The sequence below is a fragment of the Scyliorhinus torazame genome, chromosome 28 (genome assembly GCF_047496885.1).
Source record: "Scyliorhinus torazame isolate Kashiwa2021f chromosome 28, sScyTor2.1, whole genome shotgun sequence".
NCBI lineage: Eukaryota > Metazoa > Chordata > Chondrichthyes > Carcharhiniformes > Scyliorhinidae > Scyliorhinus > Scyliorhinus torazame.
This window is the reverse complement of record NC_092734.1, coordinates 18386533-18403380: the sequence shown is the minus strand read 5'-3', so window position 1 is coordinate 18403380 and position 16848 is coordinate 18386533. Positions and strand designations below refer to the sequence as shown.

General features: G+C 41.8%; 1 protein-coding gene across 1 annotated transcript in view; it reads left to right on the top strand.

Annotated features, from left to right (window-relative positions):
• The window catches only part of chata (choline O-acetyltransferase a), a 59913-nt gene that overhangs the window by 381 nt on the left and 42684 nt on the right, over window positions 1-16848 (top strand). The window contains exons 2-7 of the mRNA XM_072491570.1: window positions 488-604; window positions 1599-1790; window positions 2339-2457; window positions 10972-11025; window positions 13401-13581; window positions 13926-14103. Of these exons, the coding sequence (XP_072347671.1) occupies window positions 542-604; window positions 1599-1790; window positions 2339-2457; window positions 10972-11025; window positions 13401-13581; window positions 13926-14103 (787 nt within the window). The 5' untranslated portion in view covers window positions 488-541. The remainder of the gene's footprint in view (window positions 1-487; window positions 605-1598; window positions 1791-2338; window positions 2458-10971; window positions 11026-13400; window positions 13582-13925; window positions 14104-16848) is intronic.

Sequence of the window (16848 nt, the reverse complement as noted above, 5' to 3'; positions counted from 1 at the left end):
TGTAAGTTCCTAAATGGATTGGTAAAGACCCTCCATTTGTGCGTTACCCGAGAGGAGGGCGCTTTAAAAGTTGATTGATCCGAATTTTCCTGTGAGCTGTCCTTCAGAAAACGCTTCATTTCTTCCACCCTCGCTCACTACTCTGTGTAGACAGGGAACGGTGTTTTTAGTTATATTGTGTGGATGTTAGATTGAAGGAATGGATTTAATGCTGGCGACTTTCGAACAGTTCCTTAAATATTATTCTGCATGCTTTCGATTCATTGTCAATTAGGGATTGGTCGTGACTAGATTCTTGTTGGTTTTCCTGTAAAAGTGGATAATAATGAGGTTGAATGTCGTGGCCGCAAAACATCTGGAGTGATTTGAGGTTAGGGGAAGAGACGGGCACGGAAGATACTTTACTGCGATTTCTTTTGACGAGCGGTAATCTTTCATCCATTGATTTGAGATCCCTTTGCTCTCTCTCTCTCTCCCCCATAAACAGGAGTTGGCTGACCCAGTGTGCCGGTTATTCGCCAGTTCCTTCCACAGCAGGACCATGCCAGTCCTCAACAACCCCACTCAAGACTCGGCCCGACCCAAGACACGCCGGAACAGCTGCGTAAGTACGACTTTCCAACCCCGCAGTCTCAGCCAGCAGTACAGGTGGCTGTCGCCATGTCCTTTAACATATTGGGCGAATTGGACACTTTGTTAATGCAACGTTAGCTGAGTGCTGTACCTAAACTAAAGTGGGTTCAGTACAAGCCAGCCCCTCTCGGGCAGCCCTGTAGCCACCCCCTCACTCCGCGGGGGTGAACAGGGACAAGCATTAGTTCTATTTTCGATGCAGCGGTGAGATTTGTTCTGAAGAATACAGTGAGGGAACGCAGTTAAGGACTGATTGAACGACAAGAGACCTCCTGGCAGGATTGGATAATGGACAATTCTCAACCATTTCCTGGCAGGATTTGGGCTCAGTGGTGAGCACTGCTGCCTCACAGCTCCAGGGTCCCAGGTTCGATTCCAGCCTCGGGTCACTGTCTGTGTGGAGTTTGCACATTCTTCCCGTGACTGCGTGAGTTTCCTCCGGGTGCTCGAGATTCCTCCCACAGTCCAAAGATGTGGTTAGGTGGATTGGCCATGCTAAATTGCCCCTTAGTATCCAAAGCTTGGGTCGGCTTACGGGGATAGGGAGGGGGAGTGGACCTACACAGGGTGCTCTTTCAGAGGTTCGGTGTAGATTCGATGGGCCGAATGGCCTTCGTCTGCACTGTAGGGATTCTCTGATTCAATGGTGCAATATTATTTCGATTTGTTAGACTTCCTCCAGGAGCTATGGAAATAAAGCAATGGCCTGTAGTCAATATACGATCTCAAACTTCCTGGATAGTTGTAGAAACGGGAAAGTGTGATTTGTGATGTAAATGGGGGGTGGGGGGTGGGGGGGGGGGGGCGGGGGGAGTCCCTAAATTGCTGTGGGTGTCAGGAGCAGCATGAGAACAGGCAGCATGAAGGAAGGACCGGGCCCCCAGAGGACTTGTTCTTCACTGTCCCAATTCAGCTTCTTAACTCAAAGGTGTCTGTTGCCCCTCTCCTCAATTCCATTGCCCCAGGTGCTGCTCAAGCTGCCGGTGCCCCCTCTGCAGGAGACCTTGGACAAGTACCTGGACTGTATGAGACACCTGGTCACAGAGGATCAGTACCGAGTCACCAAGGCCATCGTTGAAGGATTTGGCGCCCATGGGGAGATTGGAGAGTCGTTACAGCAACACTTGCTGAAACGAAGAGAAAGCACAGCTAACTGGGTAAACGGCGTCGACGCATTTCCATTAAGAGATGTGCCTTATGTATTTCCTTCCTCGGGAGTGTGCGAGTAAACATAACTCTTCGGGAATACTTTGCAATTCCACTCGTCTCGAAAATGGTTTTTTTTGCGTTGGTTCCGCTGCCAATTTAACATCGACCGCATGTGTTCCCAATAAATCATTCCAGATTTTTATGGGTGGGATTTGAACCCGGGTCCCCAGAATATTTCTCTGCGGGGGTCACGGGACAATTGGACCAGTGGCAATACTACAACCACAAGTTGCCCCTAAGATGCTGACCCTCAGGCTAATTAACTTGATTAAGTAGACTTGAGATATCTTTAATGGGACCATTCCATTTGATAGAAAATTGGCTATTTCGATCTCCATATCCAAAGGTTGAGATCCCCGATTCGAAATTTGTGAATGAATTGGCGTCACTAAATCACTTCCTGCTTGTCCAAATTGAAACCGAGGAACGGATTAAGACGAAAGGCGTTTCCAAAATTGAGGAAAGCAATTAATCGGGGTTTTCTTTTCTCCCCAAGGTTTGTGAATGGTGGTTGGACGACATGTACCTCCGCAATCCAGCTGCACTTGTGGTAAACTCTAGCCCGGGAATGGTATTCCCTCGCCAGAACTTCCGAGATGAGGAAGATCAACTCAGGTGCAATCATAGGCTTATCCTTTCAAATGCACTGCACAGGCAGTAATAACATGTCCCGAAGCAACCGCAGGTCCAGATATTTTTTATTCTTTCATGGGATGTAAGTGTCGCTGGCAAGACCAGCATTGGCTGCCCATCCCTAATTGCTCTGGAGATTTCTGGTCCATTTGAGAGGGCAGTTGAGACTCAACCACATTGCTGTGGGTCTGGAGTCACATGTCTGCCAGACCAGATAAAGAGGGCAGATTTCCTTCCTTGAAGGGCATTAATGAACCAGATGGTTTTGTTTACAACAATTGATGATAGTTTCATGGATCTAATATTCCAGGTGCTTACTTGACTTCAAATTCCACCATCTTCCGTAGCAGGATTTGAACCCATGTGCTGGGCATTAGCCTGGGGCTCCGGATAGTGAGTCCAGCAAATCAGCATTTGGCCCACTTCTCCCTGTAGTATTGCACATAATGCCCTGTTATGGACCATGGTTTCGAGAACCCCAAAGTGTATCATGGAGTTGACCTGACCCACAACTTTTAATAGATTATGGTATGGGGAGCACACGGCCCACTCTACAGGTGTGGTACAGCAGAAATGGAAAAGTATTTTTAAAAGCAAAACAATGTTTATTCTATGAACCCAAGTTAAACTTTTTAAAACATACAGTGAACATCTTAGCAACCATTAATTCAAATATAACCCCCAAAGAATACAACACTAAGTAATCCTTAAGCTGTCCTTTTAACATCCATACGACTAAAAAAAGAACTTTTAACAGAAGCACATCAGGTTAAAGTCATTACTGAGAACAGTTATTAGTTTTAAATCACCAAATGATCAAGAGATAGTCTTTTCATGGCAGAGAGAACAGCAGTACATCTATTTTGTATGGCTTCAGCTCCAACACTGAAAATGAAACCAAAGACTCACTCTATAACAGCCTGCTCGAAAACAAAAGTAAAAAGCTGACAGACTGCCCAACTCCATCCACACTCTGACATCACTGATAAACACCCATTTCTTAAAGGCACATTTCTTAAACACCAATTTCTTAAAGGTACTCTCACATCAGGGGCTGTTTAGCACAGGGCTAAATCGCTGGCTTTGAGAGCAAACCAAGGCAGTCCAGCAGCATGGTTCGATTCCCATGACAGCCTCCCCGAACAGGCGCCGAAATGTGGCGACTAGGGGCTTTTCACAGTAACTTCATTTGAAGCCTACTTGTGACAATAAGTGATTTACATTTCATTTCATTTCACATGACACCTCCCCCCAAGAAAAAAAACCCCCATCAACTTCAAGATGGTTACACTTTTCACCCTTACACTATCCTTTAAGAAATGCACACAGAAAATATACTTTTTAGTTTCAAAAAACAACACACGCAAATCAGTATAATAATGTAGTCAATTTTCTTTCGTTCCTCCAACTGAAATCCTTCTCAATTGACAGTCTCTTTGAACAAGAAGGTCTCTGCACGATTCATCCATTTCTCTATGCCTCGGCATTTCTCTTTAAAGTCAGATACTTTAGTTCAATCTGATCACAGAGTCCCTTGTAATCCTCCAACACATGAGCATTGGTTATCACAGCTTTCAGGCAGTCAAATGCCTGTTGAAAGTCCGCTGTCCACTGAAATTTTCGATGTTTCTTCAGCAAGTCCATCAATGGAGCAACCACGCTATAAAAACTTTTCACAGATGTTCGATCAAATCCACTCATGCCAAGAAATCGCATTAATTCCAGTCATCTTGAGGGTATCGGAAACTCCTCAATAACTGTTGTCTTCACATCCCATGTGACTATTCAACCCTGTCCATTTGTATGGCCAAGGAAAGTGACTTGGGCTTTTCCAAATTCACGTTTGGCTAGATTTATCACCAAACCCTCCTCCTGAAGATGATCGAATAACTCCATCAGATGTTTTAAATGTTCTTTCCATGTCTGGCTGAAAATTACCAGATCGTCGATATATACCGCACAATTGGGTAATCCTGAAACAACTTTGTTAGTTAACCGTTGAAATGCGGCTGGGGCATTTTTCATGCCAAATGGCATAACTTTGAATTGGTATATACCATCTGGAGTCACAAAAACTGCAATCTCCTTCGCCCTTTCAGATAAAGGTACCTGCCAGTAACCTTTAAGTAAATCCAGTTTGGAAATAAAAGCTGATTGTTCCAATTTCTCAATGCAATCCTCCAAATGTGGGATAGGATAAGAGTCCGTTCTTGTAACTGCATTAACCTTTCTATAGTCCACACACAACCATTGGGTATCATCTGGTTTAGGTACCATCACTATGGGTGAGTTCCATTGGCTGCAACGCACTTCAATTATGCCATTTGTAAGCATACTCTCAATCTCTTTGTTAACCTTTGCCAATTTTAAAGGGTTAAGTCTGTATGGATGTTGTTTGATTGGAACAGCATTTCCCACATCTACATCATGTATAGCCATTTTAGTACTTCCTAATTTATCTCTACAAACTTGCCCATGTGATATCAATAACTCTTTCAGGTCATTGGTTTTTCCTCTGGAAGGTAACTCAACAATTTATCCCAATTTTTAAAACATCCTCATTTTCCAATTTAATTTGAGATATGTCAAATTCACAGTCATCTGGATTTGGTTCGTCACTTTGAGTTAGAATCATTAACACCTCCTCCTTTTTCTCTCCTTCCCTTTCAAAGTACCTTTTAAGCATATTCACATGACACACTCGGTGAGTTTTCCTTCTATCTGCTGTTTTTACCACATAATTCACCTCACTTAATTTCCTTTCAATCTGATAAGGTCCACAAAACCTAGCTTTTGAAGGTGCACCTACCACTGGTAACAATACTAAAACTTTATCTTCCCTGGCAAAACTACGAACTTTGGATTTCTTGTCCGCTACCCGTTTCATCACATTTTGTGCAATTTTTAAATGCTGTCTAGCCAATTCACCTGCTCTATTTAATCGTTTCCTAAAATTTGACACGTAATCCAATAATGTAATTTCTGATTTCTCACTCACCAATTTTTCCTTAACCAATTTAAGTGGTCCTCTTACCTCATGACCAAAAATTAGTTCAAAAGGACTAAATTTGGTTGACTCATTAGGTGCATCCATAATTGCAAACAGTACGAATGGAATTCCTTTATCCCAATCCTCTGGATAATCATGACAATAAGCCCTCAACATTGTCTTTAATGTCTGATGCCACCTTTCGAACGCTCCCTGTGATTCTGGATGGTACGCAGTTGATTTAAATTGTTTTATTTCTAAGCTATCCATAACTTCTTTGAATAACCTTGAGGTAAAATTTGATCCTTGATCCGATTGTATTTCTGTGGGCAGTCCATATTGAGTAAAGAATTTAAGTAACTCCTCCACAATCTTTTTAGCTGTAATATTATCTACTTGAATGGCCTCTGGAAACCTAGTAGACACATCCATTATAGTCAAAAGGTATTGATTCCCACTTTTCGTTTTAGGAAGCGGTCCTACGCAATGAAATGAAATGAAAATCGCTTATTGTCACGAGTAGGCTTCAATGAAGTTACTGTGAAAAGCCCCTAGTCACCACATTCCTGCGTCTATTCGGGGAGGCTGGTACGGGAATCGAACCGTGCTGCTGGCCTGCCTTGGTCTGCATTAAAAGCCAGCGAATTAGCCCAGTGTCCTAAACCAGCCCCTCATGACCAAATATTAGTTCAAAAGGACTAAATTTGGTTGACTCATTAGGTGCAATCAATTAGGACCCTTGTAAAAGGTTCCTCAAATGCTGGAATGGGTATTAAGGGTGCTGGTTTTATCACTGCTTGAGGTTTCCCTATCACTTGACATGTGTGACATGACTGACAAAATTTAACTACATCTTTATGTAGTCCAGGCCAATGAAAATGTTTTTATAATTTAAGCTTGAGTTTTCCTTATTCCCAAATGACCTCCCATTTGTACCTCATGTGCAACTTGCAACACCTCCTTTCTATACCCTACCGGCAATATTACTTGATGAACTTCTGCCCACTTTTCATCCGCCTGCATATGTAAAGGTCTCCATTTTCTCATCAAGACATCACTTTTACGGTAATAACACTCTGGTATACACTCAGTTTCCTCTTCTGTGTATGCTTTCTGATACATCCGTTTTATTTCTACATCTTTCTGTTGTAACTCCGCCAATTTTCCTGAACTAAAAATATCCGCCTCATCCTCCACCTGTTCTTGTTCTTTTTCAACCACCTGATCAAAAATTGTTTCTGATAATTGCACTTGAGCTTCAACTTCACTCTTTGATTTCTCCTCTTGTCTTAACCTGTGACTTTGCGACCTTGTTACTACACAATCCAGAAAGATCCCAGGACATTCGTCCTTCAACACTTCAGTTGTCTGATTTTCCACTGGCTTATCAACCACAGTAGGCATCACTCCCACCTGCTTTCCAGCTATATCATTACCCAAGATAAACTGTATTCCTGGACAAGATAGTTTATTTATTACTCCTACTACCACTTCACCACTCTTCACTGGACTTTCCAACCTTACCTTATATAATAGAACACTACTCCTCTCACCCTGAATTCCACATATTACCACCTTATCTGGCAACATTCTTCCCAAACTACATAACTCCTCATCTCTTACCATTAAAGATCGGCTAGCTCCCGTATCTCTTAAAATCGTGACTTTTCTACCTGCTCCTCCTGATACACATGAGTAAACTTTACCCACACAAGTAAATTCCTTAAAGACATCTGGCACCTTCTTATCAATCACCTCTTGATCAGGCTGTACAATCTTTTGCACCTCCTTCGCTTCACTTGGGCTTTCCATTACCACTTTAACAAACCCTACTGTCTTATCCTGTTTTACCACATCAGCCTTCCCAGTACTTTTCTTCAGCCACCAACAGTGTGACTTTACATGGCCTAGTTTCTTACAGTGAAAACATTTGAAACTTTTCATTTCTTTTCCACCTTCCTGGATTTCCTTTTTAATCTGAGGTACACTCTCCTTATTATCTCCCATCAGATCACCTTTACCTTTACCACTTGAGTATTTCTTATGTCCCCAGTTTCTAACCCTCACACGCTGAAACTGATGTCGGAAACCAAGCCTTGATTTATGAACTCATTAATAATCATCTGCCATTTCTGCTGCTAACTTCGCAATTTTAACCCTCTGCTCTTCCACATGAGTTGTCACTACATCAGGAATTGAATTTTTAAACTCCTCCAAAATATAATTTCTCTGAGAGCTTCATACATTTGGTCTATTTTCAAAGCCCTTATCCACCTATCAAAATTACTCTGTTTGAGCCTTTCAAACTCCATGTATGTTTGACCAAATTCTTTCCTTAAATTTCTCAACCTTTGTCTGTAGGCTTCAGGCACCAGTTCATATGCATCTAAGATGGATTTTTTCACCTCCTCATACGTTCCAGATACCTCCTCCGGTAGTGATGCAAACACTTCACTAGCCCTACCTATCAGCTTTGTTTGAATCAGTAATACCCACATGTCATGTGGCCATTTCATTTGTTTAGCTAACTTCTCAAATGAAATGAAAAAGGCTTCAACCTCCTTCTCGTCAAACCTTGGCAATGCTTGGACATATTTAAATAGATCCCCACCACGCCTTCGACTATGACGCTCTTTCTCATTATCCTCATCACTATCATCCAACTGTACGTTTCCCTTTACATCTGCCCATTTTAACTGACTGTCATGTTTCATGGCCATTTTCTGAAGTTCAAACTCTCTCTCTTTATCTTTTTCCCTATCTGTATCTCCCTTTCTCTTTCTTTTTGTTCTGCTAGGGGTATTCTTTCTTTTCTCCTTTCTTTTCTCTCCTTTTCTTTTTCCTCTCTCTCTCTTTATTTTTCCTCTCTATCTCGTTCTCTTTCATTTTCCACTCTCTCTCTTTTTCCTCTCTTTTGTATTCAAGCTGCTTTAATTCTTTCTCATGTTCCATTTGTTTAATTTGTAACTGAACTTTTGCCATTTCCAATGAGTCAAACTGTATCTCAGGCAACTTTAAAAGCTTAGCCACTGCCATAATTACCTCATCTTTTCGCATTTTGTCAGGTAATATTAACTGCAATGTTTTTGCCAAATCTAACAGTCTGCTTTTAGTCTCTGTCCGTAAGGTACTGCGTGTGACCGTCTCCACCCCCAAAAACTTCAGAGCCTCTGAAAGAGCCATTGTCCACAACACACTCCCTACTTAAACTAGAATACCGCACCTGAAAAGCAACCACAATATGCTCACCCCTCCCTGTCTTTAAGTTCACTAAGCCAATCCAATAGATAGACTTCTATCCCCCTCGAGCGCCCAATTTGTTATGGGCCAGGGTTTAGAGACCCCTAAAGTGTATCATGCAGTTCACCTGACCCACAACTTTTAATAGATTGTGGTATGGGGGGCACACGGCCCACTCTACAGGTGGTACAGCAGAAATGGAAAAGTATTTTTTTAAAGCAAAACAATATTTATTCTATGAACTCAAGTTAACCTTTTTAAATCATACAGTGAACATCTTAGCAATGATCAATTCAAATATAACCCTCAAAGAATACAACACTAAGTAATCCTTAAGATGTCCTTTTAACATTCATACGACTTTAAAAAGAACTTTTAACAGAAGCACATCAGGTTAAAGTCACTACTGAGAGCAGTTATTAGTTTTAAATCACCAAATAATCAAGAGATAGTCTTTTCATGGCAGAGAGAACAACATTACACCTGCTTTGTCTGGCTTCAGTTCCAACACTGAAAACAAAACCAAAAACTCACTCTATAACAGCCTGCTCAAAAACGAAAGTAAAAAGCCAACAGACAGCCCAGCTCCACCCACACTCTGACATCACTGATAAACACCCGTTTCTTAAAGGTATTCTCACATGACAGCCCAAAATTATCAAGTTGGGGCCAATTCCTTGTGAAGTTCTTGCTAGGAAACTTTATTTCTTTTAATAAAGAATGTGTTGCTGACGATAGTCCAGAAATAGTTCGCAACGGTAGACTCTTTTAAAGTACCTTTCCTGTTGTATGTTGTATATCTTATACCAAATATGTGGTGGAAGCGTGTTGTCAGTGTTACTTCTTGCAAAAGTGACATACGGCAGGGGTAATGATGAGTCCACATTCTCCTCAATTGGGATTGGTGGACTTTAGATTGTAACTAACATGACCTTGGTCAACACAATCTAATTTAGCATGAAGCCGGACATCTCTTCAGTGTTGAGCCTGTGAGGAATCAGTGTTAGAATAATAGAAAGTATAGTGACAGAAAGGTGCCACTTGATCCATTGTGTCTGTGCCTGGTGACAATCCAGAAACCCAGCCTAATCCTACTTTCCAGCATTTGGCCTGAAACCCTTCAGGCTGAGATGAATATCCACACACCTTTTAAATGAGATGAGGTGTTTCTGCCTGTTTCAGGCACTGAGTTCCAGATCTCTCCCATACTCTGAGTGGAAATAAAATTCTCATCTTCTACCAATCACTTTGAACCCGTGTCCCCTAGCCACTCACCTCTCTGCTCAGGTAAATAGGCCCTCCCCATTCACTCTCTCCAGGCCCCAACAAATTTGGCCATTTCAATCAAATCAAGTTGTCTTGTGAAATCTGCACTCTAATTAATTCTAGAATCACAATAACACATAATTCATACGGGCATTGAATGATGCTTTTGGATTCTTCCTGTCGTACGGCTAGCTCATAGCAATGTTATCTGGGGAAATCTCAATCTGATGCTATCTTTACTGTTAGGATCCCAAATGAGAACCAAAATATTTTCAATTTGTTAAACTGTGAGGAAAAATGTTACTGCAACACTCTGGCCAATAGGTATATTTTATGTTAAAGCAATGTAATCATAGAATTAACCACATGAGCTACAAAGAAATAGGTTTACAGTTAACAGTTATTAAGTAAAAGAAGAAACCTTAACTTATTTCATAAACCTGCCATTATATTCCAATTAAGCAAACCAATATATATTAAATACCACTCATGAATAAAGTTAACACCCAGGGCTTTACTTTCTTTTCTCTGAGAAGAATCTTTGGAGAGAGAACCTATCGGGACAAAACTGAAACATCACCATTCAGATTAGAGCTCCAGGACCTACTGACTCTTCAGTCAGACCTGGCTCCTCCCATTAACCCCATCACCTGTCCCCAAAGCATAAGACATTCCTTTGTCTCCCCTTACAAGATACCCCTTGACTTGTTTAGCTAGGACCAAACAGAATACTATTCACAAATTACCTACATCCCAGGGGTCAAACAATACCTCATTAGCTAACTATCTATAAATCGGTAAATGGTTGACAAGCAGAACACTTCACCTGAAAAGCAATGGTTACCATACTTTTATGACACCTTAAACACCACTTTAGCAGACAGTCAGCCTGTATGCATCTTAACCCAGGTTTTAATAACATTACTGCAAAAAATATAAAATATAAAATATGACAATTTATTACATTCAATGCATTATGAGTATTTATTTTTCCTTTACAGGTTTGCTTCCCGTCTCATTTCTGGAATACTGGATTACAAAGTTGTAATAGATGTGTAAGTTATCACCAATCAACTGTTGAACATTGAATAATATTGGTCACAGCATTCAACACAGTAATCAACTAACTAATTAACATGAATGGCTGGACCCTTTTTCCTCTCTTCGATCTCCAGAAAACCTATGAATATTTAGTGAAACTATGTTCCTTTTCTAAAATGGCATGGCTTAATTTAGTAATGGTTGTTCAGTATTGAATGAGAAAAATAGACAAGACGTGTGGAGTGAGTTTCCTTTTCTTCTATTGGGAAGCCAAGAGCAAGGCTGGTGTGCTAAGTACAGAGACGATCTGAAAGACATGGGGTTGCAACAATGAGGTGATTGGTGTCCTTTTCCAAGTCAGGAGATTGTGGGAATCATTGAAGGGAGAATGTGGTTCCACATCTTTAAAATATTGCAAATGAATGAGATGGGATACGAGAGAATGTCCAAGGTTTTGCCCTCAGCACATTGGCAATGTGCAAGTTTGGAGCATAAAGGGGGCCAAAGATGCTTGCTGTCATAGCTCAGACTTCACCAGGGGTTCTAATACTGGAACAGTTGCACTAGCTCAGCCTTCCACAGACCACAACAGCCGCAAAGGCCTCCATGTGCCAACAGAAGTCCAAATGTACAAAGCTCTATTATTATTGTCATTATTATGAAGACACAAGGCTGACTAAAGTAACCTGGGATATTAGGTTAAGGGATACATCATCACAGATAGAGTGGTGCTCAACATTTTAGAAATTATCAGCAAACATCCTAATTTCTTACCTTATGATGGATGGAAGGTCATTGATGAAGCAGCTGATTGGGCAAGGGATATTACCCTAAAGAACTCCTGCAGTGTGGTCCTGTGGCTGAGATGATTGGTCACCAATAACCAGAAATATCTTCCTTTATGCTAGATATGGCTCCAACCAGAGAAAGTGTCCCCCCTGACTGCCATTGAATTCAGTTTTACTAATGCTCCTTGATGTCACTCATGGTCAAATCTTGTCTCGATATCAAGGGTAATTACTCTTGAATTCAGTTCTTTTGTCCATGTTTGGACCAAGGCTGTAACAAAGTCTGGAGCCAATAAACCTACCAGAACACAAACTGAACATCAGTGAGCAGGTTATTGCTGTGTAAGTGCCATTTGACTGCACTGTTGATGACAAATGTGTTAAGGACAAGGCTGGTGATAAACACTGGGTTATTGCAAATCCCAGAAGGGAAACGTGAAACAACTGCTCTCAGCTCTACTTTTTGCAATTTGTATAATGTGAGGAAAGGTTTGAAATTCAGAGGTTGCTTCCCCAGATGGTTCCACAATTAGGTAAACTAAAGTACACTTAACCAAAGTAATGCTATACAGAGTATCACTAATTTTAAACAGTTCCAAACAATCTTAACTAGACTACAGTCAGAACTAACTCTCCCCAAATGGTTCACACCACCTCATAGATTTTAAAATATATTTAAAAATCCAGTAAGTGTTTCCACACAATGCAGTTATGTCTCTTTGGGGTCGCTTTTGAGGTAAATTAACAGCTTGCTTTTCAAATCAGACACTCTTGTGTTAGGTAGGAGTTAAACATCGATTCCCGCTGTTAGCTAAGGTTTAAAGGCAGCTACCTCTGCATAGGTATAATCAGCTCCTTAAATATAGTTTCCCCTTTTGATCATCCCTTATCTGACCTAACCTCTTTAAAACTCAGACTAAATTACCTTAATTTCTTGATTTGAGCTTTTAGAGTGTAAAAGCAAAGTACACTCACTTTATGAAACTTTCTTCACACCATTCTTTCACGCCTTGTATCTCTTCCTTTGAACCCTAAAAAATGTATTCAAATCCATTAATGTTCTGAACCCCATTGTTACAAACTTGCCTTCGGTAAACATCTGATTTCAGTGTTGTAAAGCTCTTTAACACATCAAAGGCATTAGTTATATTAACACAGCCACACTGCCCCTGCCGTAATTAACTTACATTTTCCCACAGTTTAAAAAAATCTAACCAGCAGAAAATAGTCCAATTTCTTGGATTTTGTTTATGTCACCATTATTTTGCTGACACTTTCTCTCATTGTTCTGATGTTTGGGAGTAAACTGATAGGGTGGTGATTGGCTGGATTAATTTGTACATTTTTTTTGAGACAGTACACCTAGCAATTTGTCCAGATCTTTGATAGATGTCAGTGTGTAGCTGTACACAGACAGTTTGGCTTTGGGGACAATGCCCATTTTAGTATCACTATTGGGATGTTGTCAGAATCCCCAACCTTTGCTGCATAATCCTTTGAGGCATTTTGTGATGTCACGTGGAGTGGATTGATTGGCTGCATGATGTTGGGTGCATCACGTGGAGTTGCAAACAACACTTACTTTCACATCTGTTTTCCAGCCGTGCTTTACCTGTTGAATACGCCCGTGGCCAACTGGCTGGACATCCCTTGTGTATGGAGCAGTACTACAGGCTCTTCTCATCCTACCGTCTCCCAGGTCACCAGAAAGACACGCTGGTGGTCCAGAAAAACAACGTCATGCCTGAACCGGAGCACATTATAGTGGTCTGTCAGAACCAGGTGAGAAGGCTTTTTTCAATTTCCACAGGGATTGAGCTGAGCTAAATTGCAAATTGATGCCAAGTTGGTCTTATTTAGAATGAACATTGGGAGGTAAATGAATGAATGATCTCAAAGACAAAGATCATAACCTCAGGCAGGACAACACATCTCTCTGGATGATTAGACATTTCATTTTTCAATTAAGGTATAAATGACAGACCACCCCATGTGCCTTTCCCCTCCCCCCAATCAAAAAACACAAACTCACAATTTAAAAGGGACTTAAAAAACATAATTCACACCTTTCAACATTTTACACTGACTCTGAACATTAACTTAACTTCGCTTTCGCTTGTCTCCAGTTCTTTGTTTTAGATGTTGTCATAAACTTCAGACGTTTGAATGAAGCCGACTTGTTCACCCAGTTGAGAAAGGTCGTGAAAATGGCGGAGAACCAAAAGGAAGGGGTGTCTCCAATTGGGCTACTCACGTCAGACAGCAGGGCTGACTGGGCGGAGGCCAGGAGAGTGGTCATGAGAGGTAAGCTACAAAGCCAGTGAAGCACATATTCTCACTATCTCATCACATGACACAAAACCAGGTAGGCAAATGTTATGGGCAAAAGCAAATTTTCCTGAAATGCAAACAATATGGTCAGCATTGTACTTGCTTCCTGGAATATATTTCACAAGAGTTCAAAAGGGTGTTCAGAACACCAGTGTTTCCCTTTCATTTTATTTAATCTCTTTCAATGTGGGGTTGGTGATGAGAAAGTTAATACAGATTTAACTAAAACAAGAGCCCCTCTAATCAAAGCCACATATCGATTTATTATACAAGCCTGGTGAACAGAATGCATTGGTGGTAGTCATGGATACTACTGGACTCCCTACATTGTATTCATTTCAGACCACATCTTCTCACATAATTTGCTCATAAGATGCACTTCTGGCCTTGCATTTGATCATATTATGGGACACCATGTGAGCACTGCCAGCTTATTGCAATCACAGGGGACAGTTGAATTCTTATCTCTCTGAAGTTACAATAGGTTTTCTGAAATAAATACAAGTTCTATTTATTTATCAAGGATAGAAAGCGGGGCTTATTTTCACCTAGAATTCCTACAAAGCATTCCAATAGTTTCAGAGCTACGATTACTTTACTTCAAGAATATATTTTATTTTTCCAAACTTTAGCGGAGCTCCATTAGCACTGGCCCTGTACATCTGAAGATAAATTCATCTATAAAGACAGAAGCAGAGCACTGTGTATGGCACATTGATGTTATACCACATTTCCCATTATTCTATTGTTAAGGGAGGGCTATGCCTTTTATGGCAAAGAAATCTAATAACTGTGATTTGCTTCTGATTTGATGATTGCCAAACATCTTTTGAGATTGGCTGTTGCCTTTTTTGTCCAGGAGATCTAAAATACTATCCTGAAATGACTGAATTCTTCTCTTTTTTAAGGTTGTTTTGCATCACTGGTAAAATAGACCAATCCGAAAGACCATGTACTATCTATTAGTTGAATTAGGAAACAACAGCATTTGTCTTAGAATTGGATTTTGGTATTGCATGCACCTGACCAATTACATCTGATGAATTATTTTGCAGCGTTTGTTGATCATTGCAATCTGGTAGATCTGGGGCGCGATTCTCCGACCCTCCCCCACCGGGTCGGAGAATCGCCGGGGGCTGGCGTGAATTCCGCCTCCGCCGTGTCCCGAATTCTCCGCCACCAGAGATTCGGCAGGGGCGGGAATATTGCCGGTCAGCGGGCCCACCCCCGGCGATTCTCCGGCCCGCGATGGGCCGAAGTCCCGCCGCTGACAACCCTCTCCCGCCGGCATGGATTCAACCACCTTTTGAACGGCAGGACAAGGCGGCGCGGGCGGGCTCCGGGGTCCAGTGGGGGGCGCGGGCCGATCTGGCCCCGGGGGGTGCCCCCACGGTGGCCTGGCCCGCGATCGGGGCCCACCGATCCGCGGGCGGGCCTGTGAAGTGGGGGCACTCTTTTTCTTCCGCCTTCGCCATGGTCTTCACTATGGTGGAGGCGGAAGAGATCCCCCTCCCCTGCGCATGCCGCTGACGCTCCCGCGCATGCGTCGCCTGGCGAAGTCCTTTCGCCGCCGGCTGGTGTGGCGCCAAAGGCCTTTCCCGTCAGCCGGCTGAGCGGAAACCACTACGGCACGGGCCTAGCCCCTCAAGGTGAGGGCTTGGCCCCTAAAGGTGCGGAGAATTCTGCACCTTTGGGGCGGCCCGACGCCGGAGTGGTTCCCACCACTCCATTACGCCGGAACCCCCCGCCCTGCCGGGTAGGGGAGAATCACCCCCTGGTCTTATATTTGGTAGATATGATCTTATACTTGCTATATTTGGTGGACCAACTAACTTGCATTTATTTGTAAGTTCATAAGATATAGGAGCAGAATTAGGCCACCCGGCCGATTGAGAATTTAGCGAGAATTTATAATTCAGTAATAAGGTGAATAACACTTATGACAATACGTGATTATTATTATTATTAACATTCTTGACACTATGCTTTTTTTAACGAAAGGTCATGAAAAACAGGAAAAACAGTAAAATGCAAACGGCAAAACTATTAGTATAAAATCCTGGAATCCGATTATATGAAAACAGATTTGGACTTATTCAGTCACCTTAAGATTGGTTGAAGTGAATAGGATATATTGCATTAGTTGCACTGTCAGATATTGCTCAGTACACTCTCGATGTACACCATCTAAGATTAGTCACACACAATTGACCTTCAACATAAGTCAACATTATAAATAGCACATTTAGTAGCATCATGCTAGAAGTCACTCATAGAAGTCACTAATGTACATTAATATAGTTTATTATTGCATAACATCAAAAACACAGCATAAACGGTAACCAATAATGGTATTAACATTTGAGATAATTAATATGCAAGGTTCTACAAGCAATTAATCCTTCTGTAACATTCAAAAGAAGTAGCTGACTATTTAAGTTCTCTGGTGAGCTTGATTAGAACACAACTGGTGTAAAATGTGTCTGACGAGAGACAATTTTTTTTAACATGTTGAGTCCAAAATCTACATACTGGGGGCAACGTCCTCTGTATATTGTCAGTTAGTGACGTTGGGCACAATTCTCCAGTCCTCCAGTCGCATGTTTCTCTGCCGCGCACCTGTTCGATGGTGGCAGGATTCTATCTTCCCGCCCCTTGTCAATGGGATTTCCCATTGAAACCACTTCACATCATCGCGAAACCCGGTGGCAGGGGTGC